The 6,763-nt window shown below is 33.7% G+C and overlaps 1 protein-coding gene across 1 annotated transcript; it reads left to right on the top strand.

Annotated features, from left to right (window-relative positions):
• The first annotated feature begins 812 nt into the window (after positions 1-812).
• LOC145602440 (F-box protein At1g67340-like) lies at positions 813-3,956 on the top strand. Its single transcript, XM_081658629.1, has 3 exons — positions 813-1,307; positions 1,423-1,585; positions 1,731-3,956. Exons 1-3 carry the CDS (start codon positions 907-909, stop codon positions 2,508-2,510), a joined length of 1,344 nt encoding a protein of 447 aa, XP_081514755.1. The 5' UTR covers positions 813-906; the 3' UTR covers positions 2,511-3,956.
• Positions 3,957-6,763: the final 2,807 nt, after the last annotated feature.

The raw sequence follows: 6,763 nt of genomic DNA, 5'->3' as shown, positions 1-6,763 counted from the left end.
GTAATTAATTGTGAAATTGTGGTAGAATTTTCTTTATTTTAAGGGTGATTTTACTAGTAATATTAATACGAAGTACCCTTTTATCTTCAACCTTACTAGTACAAAAATAATATAGTGTAAAATTCTATTTCGTAACTATAACATATAAAACCAATTTCTATGTAATTTTTTTTTTTTTGTTAAAATCAAATAACTCAGAAAATCAATGAAAATTATTCCTACAAATAATGCTTTAGGTTTGTGGGTCTAATACAAGTGGATTCAACTTCAGAAAGATAATTCTACTTCTACATAATTGTCTAAAAAATCGGGAATTTTAAGTAGAGAAAACTCAAGAGCACAACTAAAATTTTAACTGAGTAAGCACCAAAAAAAAAAATTTTAACCGAGTACACGAGTCTAGAGCTTAGCCCGCGATTCAGGTCAACCGAATTCATTTTACCATGTGGTAAATACTTGTCACATTTCTCCCCTGCCTTTCAGTTACCAGTCAATATAATTTGTGCTCCAAATATTGGTACAAAAAATAAGCAGTCAAAATAAAATCCCAAAAACTTAAATGCCAAATACTGTTACACAATCATCCTTCCTCCTTCCCAACAATTCCCCAGTCAACGCCCTCTGACCATTCCATAATTCTTCTGTTTTCACCACCTTAATAAAAACTACAGTACAGCACAGCAGACCAAACAGAACAGGGCTAAATCCGTCATTTCACAACATGTTACCCTTTTTTTTTATTTTATTGTTGATTTAGCTGGCCTATATAAACCCTCACACTCTCTCTTTTTCCTCTTCGTCGTCTCCTGTGACTCTGTGTGTGAGCATTTTTCCTCTGTGTAGAGAGAGAAACTCTAAACTCCTCAAAAAATCAACAAAAAAAAATTAAATAAAGATAAACAAAAAATGAGAACAAGAAGAGGACTCTGCTACCCGAAAATCCATGGCTCCGCCGCCGCAACCACCACCACCACCACCGTGACTCTCTCCTTCCATGGCAGTAAACAGATGAAGGTCATAAAGAAGAAGAACAATAATAATAATGGAGGTTTTGTTAATGGCGGCGGTGATGGTAACAAGAGATCGTTGTTATCGTCGGAAAATGATAAAACTGATTTTCTTTATACCTGTTTTGATAAACTTGTTCCGCCGGTTCCTTGCCGGAAACGAGCCAAAATCTCGCCGGAGTTTTCTTCCGGTGGTTCGGATTTCTTCGACGCTTTGCCGGATGATCTTGTTGTTTCGATTCTTTGCAAGCTTAGTTCTACAGCTTCTTGTCCTGCGGATTTCGTCAACGTACTCATAACGTATGTTAATGTTGTTGATTTTGATTTGATTTGATTTTCTCTCTCTCTTTCAATTTTTATCTGTTACAAGGAATTGAAGTTTTTCTGATCTGGAATTGATTTGATTTTTTAACAGTTGCAAGAGATTGAACGGATTAGGTCTAAATTCAATGGTGTTATCAAAAGCTTCGCCGAAAACGTTCGCCATTAAAGCTAAGAATTGGTCTGAATCTGCTCATCGTTTCCTTAAATCTTGCTCCGATGCCGGAAATGTTGAAGCCTGCTACACTCTCGGCATGGTAATTTCCTCCATTAATTCTCCTCCAAAAAAAAAAATCCTCAAAATAATCTCCAAAATTTTTTCCTAAAAATTAATTTCATTATTTATAACATTAATTAATTAAATAAATTGCTGAAAATATTGTGAAATTTCCGTTGTAACAGATTCGTTTCTACTGTTTACAAAACCGAGGAAGCGGAGCATCACTAATGGCGAAAGCAGCGATTAACTCACACGCGCAAGCTCTCTACTCATTAGCGGTGATTCAGTTCAACGGAAGCGGAGGCACAAAGAGCGACAAAGACTTACGCGCCGGAGTCGCGTTATGTGCACGTGCCGCCTTCCTAGGCCACGTGGACGCTCTCCGTGAACTCGGTCACTGCCTCCAAGACGGTTACGGCGTCCGTCAAAACGTCGCCGAAGGGCGTCGTTTTCTCGTCCAAGCCAACGCACGTGAGCTCGCCGCTGCTATCACGTGCACCGCCTCAGGGTCCACCAACTGGATGTCTTCGTCGTCACCCCAACCAACCGGGTCCCGCCACGTGGCGTCAACGGTTGGGTGTCCTTTGTTGAGTGATTTCGGGTGTAATGTTCCGGCACCAGAGGCTCACCCAGCGAACCATTTCTTATCCGAGTGGTTCACCGGTCGAACCGGTGATAGCCCCGGACCAGGGTTAAGGCTATGCTCACATGCCGGTTGTGGTAGACCGGAGACACGTAAGCATGAGTTTCGAAGGTGTTCGGTATGTGGGGCTGTGAATTACTGCTCACGTGCTTGTCAGGCGCTGGATTGGAAGTTGAGGCATAAGGGAGAGTGTACTCCTATGCCAAGATGGGTTGAAGCCAACGATGAGGATGTTATAGCCGGTGACGCTAACGGTAATGATAACGATAACGATGAGATGAACGAGGTTATGGAAATAGACGGTGATGATGATAGATAACGGTAACGGTGGACTGTGACTGTGACGGAAAATGTGGCGCGTCACATGAGTTGGGTTGGGACATTGGGTGAATGGGTGGTTATACGGAGGGTAAAATTGGAATTTCAGATTAAGTGGAAGAAAAAAAGGAAAAAGAAATTTTGGTTTTAAAATGAGAAAGGAGGGAATTAATTTTTTTTTTTTTTTAATATTAAATTTGGGTAAAGGGGTAGGAAGAACTTTGAACTTGGGTGTTAAACTTTGGTAAAGAATCGAAAATATCCGGAATTTTTTTTTTTTTTTTTGGCCCTTTTTTTGGGGGATTTCTTTTTTCTTTGTATAGAGAAAGGGATTTAATTCCCTTTTTGCGGAAATTATGTACTTTTTTTTAAGCTAAACTACTTAGCTTAATTACAAAATTTTCAATCAACAACAACTATCTCGTCTTTTTCTATTATTTTCCTTCTTTTTTTTGTATATAAACAAATTATATGTTCAGAAAATTAGTTGAATTAGTTTTGGATGTCACGTTGTAGTTAATGTCTACCTTATTAGAGAAATTGAAGAAAAATATTAGGTAAGGGGATTGGGATGAATTACCAAACAAGAATTTTGCTTAAGCCCGCCATTTAGCTTTGAGGGAAAGAGAAGTTAGTTTCTTCACTTCTTCATCTTTAGCTTAATTGTTAAATAATGTTAAGACAATATTTGCATTTTCGAATCGGAGTAAATACATGCTATTCTAGGAATCGAGAAAAAGAAAAGCAGGTTAAAATCACGGGAATTATTTATAACATTGCGAATAACTATTAGTGACATCCAGTTGTGAAATATATAGTCAAATTAGGTAATAATGTGAAGAAAAGAAGGGATCCAATGAAGTAAATAGTAGTATCATTATAGCAAAATAGTCCTTTTTTTTTCTTAGGGTCATTGGCTTTTGCTTTAGTAGTGGTGTTGGTCAAAAAAGAGTATGTTTTTGTTTTTGAGTTATAATTTTGGGGGATTGAATTGACCAAAGATTGGTTTGGTATGGTAAGGTAAGTGTTTTTCATGTAGCTAAAAAGGGGGGATGAGAAGTGGAGAATGAAACATGGAGGAGTAAGTGGGCACTTGGGTTGTCGATGGGTGGGAGCCAACCATAATTTTGATAGTGGGAGGATGGAAAAAGTGAGTAAATATCACATTATTTTGAAAAAGAAGTGAAGAAATTAGGTATATTAGGAAAAAGAATTGGTATACCCAAGTGTGGAAAGTAATCAACTTATTCAACTTGGTAATTCTCAAATTTTGAAAATATGTAAGTTTAAAATTTAAGGGTGCATATTAAATAATAAGTGTGCATGTATAAAGTGAGATGAATCATGTATGGAGATACTAGTGTACCATTGAGGCATTAATGGTTAGAGCTAGCTATATTTATACTGTGATTGGTTAGTTATTAATTAATTATCGTATTAAATTTGATTTTTCTTATGAAGTTGTCTCTTTGTTTATGGCCTAGGGAAATTGATGAAGCTTAAAGATAATCTAAACACGTATCATATAACTTTGTCCTCTTCACATACATGTAGATGTAACGTATACATTTATGAATCGAGTACTGACAATTTGTTTTAAATTTTCAATTAAAGCGGTGTATTAACTAACATGAAGATGTACAGATCTGTCTCTCATCATGCAATCACAAACAGTAACGTCTAAAACTTTATGACGTAATTTGTCTCTTTAAAGCATAACATAAAGTTTAATGCCCTAAACATATCAATAATCTGATTTACAGGATTTCGAACTTTGCTTAGCTTGTCAAGTATGGGGACATTTATGATTAATAATTAGCATACACATAATTATTCGATACAACTCAAAGATAAATTGAACACGTTTTATATAGCCTTGTCCTCGTCACATATTTACAATGTTGGTATAACTTGTAGCTGAAATTTTTTCCATTAATGTGCATGTTTGTTATAACATATGCATTATTGATTAAATAGTGTCAAATTTCCTTAAATCCTTTTAAGACTTTTAAACCAATGAATTCATTGATATGAATTTGTCTCTCAATATGTATTCATAAATGGTAACTTTTTAATCCTTACATTATGTTTTGTCTCTCAATATGTAATCATAAACGGTAATTTCTTGAACCTTACATCATGTTTTGTCTCTCTTAGGCACAACCTTAAAGAGCTTAATGCCTTAACAAGAGCTAATAACGCTATAACCAGTCAAAAGATCTTACATATATACATTGACCTTATCTCATATATATGTTTACTTTTTGGAAAAACATTATGTGCGTAGGCTGTAGAATTACATGTACTAACCATCATGTGCGTAATTGTAATTGTTATATATAGGTGAAATATAAATATTCACATGTAAATCACATCTAATTATCATAACTTATAGCGGCGAATTAAATTATACAACATATAGGTACCAAGCAAATTGTCTCTCATAGCGTAACTACCTAATATTTTTAAATGTTATGCTATGCCGTATAATAACATGTGAAAATTTAATCGTGTCCATCCAAATTTTAGAAGGTGTGCACCTCAACACCAACCACTTAACCCTCATAAAATAAACCTGTTAAACATTTATTAGTACACCTTAGAAGTTTCACAAATAAGTCAATTAAGCCAAATTGAAACTAGGTGTAAAAAGAAGGAAGAAATTGGAATATTGAAAAACTAGGTATGCTTTGAAAAGAGAGGATCTAATTGTGTGGGAAGTGAACAAATTCTACAAATAAAGCAAATTAATTTCTAGATGTAATGAGATAATTTTGAAAAATCAACAAAAATAATGACCCCAAAAATTAGAGGTAGATGGGTCCAAAAAAAATGGTCATAGGAAGGGCATTTAAAGGTCAGTAGTTGAAGTCTTGGCTAATTTGTTTGAAGACTTACAGATGAGTTTAGTCTGTGGTATATGTGCTGCTGACAATCTCTAACAACCATGGATCTTTCATGACGTCAAAATACTACTCGTAGTATATTGGTGTTTTTCTAAAAAAAATTAATCTCTACATTAAATTGGTCTAAATATAATGTCTAATTTTAATTATTATCTTTATAATTTTTGGCATGGTCTGAATTTTTTGGGTCTAGTATTGTTTTATTTCAACAAGAATAAGTAAAGCTCAAAAGACCCTTAACATCCACACACGTTCATGATTCTTTATAATGAGCCACTTAAACGAAATATGTATGTATGTATGTGTTATGTGCATTGATTTACTAATTCATTAATTTCAAAAACCATTTCAAGAAGGAAAATTATAATTTTATTTTTGGTGTTTAGCTAAAATTACAATAATCTTTATTTAAATTCAAATTGGTGTTTGGATTATAAATAAAATTAAAATAATTGTTTGACAAAAAGGAAATAGTAGTAAGCATTGATATAATGACATGACATGGGAATCTTTACAAACAATTATACACCAAAGGAAAAATTGGAGATTTGGGACTAAAAGGTACATGCAATATAATTCTTAGCTCTTCATGGTGCCATGGTGGTTGAAACCTTTTTCTTTTCTCTATCCTCCACATTAGGCGAATACGGAGGCATAATAATGGTAAATATTCCTCACTTTTTCACTATTATACCGTACACATTATTTTCAAGTATAAATGAAGGTTAACATGAGATCTTGATCTTATAATTGCTAAATTTAATACTTGTATTTGTAATTATGAGTTCATTCGGTTTTTAGTTGCACCAGTTTGACTACTATATGTATGTTAATGCAGAACTTTGATATATACTTGACAATTCATTGACAATTCCCATATACATTGAGACTAATTCGAGAATATATTTCAAAATAAACTTTAAATATGTTAATAAATATAAGAGTGCAAAATTCAAATATAATGTTGTAATAAAAAAGAATAAACGAATAACATATTTTTTTTTGGGTAAAAATGTATTACCATTGATCACATGATATACAATTGCAACCGCTAAACCAAGACAAATATATAGATAATGCTTCGCAACAAGATCGAGTATCCTAAACACTAATTAATAATCAAATATGATGCATACATACATATATGTTCAAATACATAATTACTTACCTAATGAGATGGTCAATAAGTCCCTAAATATGAAACTACATTCATATATGTTGGGAGAAAGATATACACAATGAATAAAAAGTATAGAAGTCGCACTTAAGTGAATATGTCCCCATAAAATTAAGAGTACTCCACATAATTTTTGATGATGTTATTAATTAAAGGCTGAATTTTTAGTGG

Source organism: Chenopodium album, chromosome 21 (assembly GCF_948465745.1).
Source record: "Chenopodium album chromosome 21, dcCheAlbu1.1, whole genome shotgun sequence".
Taxonomy (NCBI): domain Eukaryota; kingdom Viridiplantae; phylum Streptophyta; class Magnoliopsida; order Caryophyllales; family Amaranthaceae; genus Chenopodium; species Chenopodium album.
This window is presented reverse-complemented; position numbering and strand designations above follow the sequence as displayed.

Bases quoted from the DNA above. Each gene is read 5' to 3' on its own strand.
- LOC145602440 (XM_081658629.1), top strand. From the start codon at position 907: ATGAGAACAAGAAGAGGACTCTGCTACCCGAAAATCCATGGCTCCGCC. The intron at 1,308-1,422 runs GTATGTTAATGT...ATTTTTTAACAG, and splicing joins TTCGTCAACGTACTCATAAC to TTGCAAGAGATTGAACGGAT. The intron at 1,586-1,730 runs GTAATTTCCTCC...CCGTTGTAACAG, and splicing joins CCTGCTACACTCTCGGCATG to ATTCGTTTCTACTGTTTACA.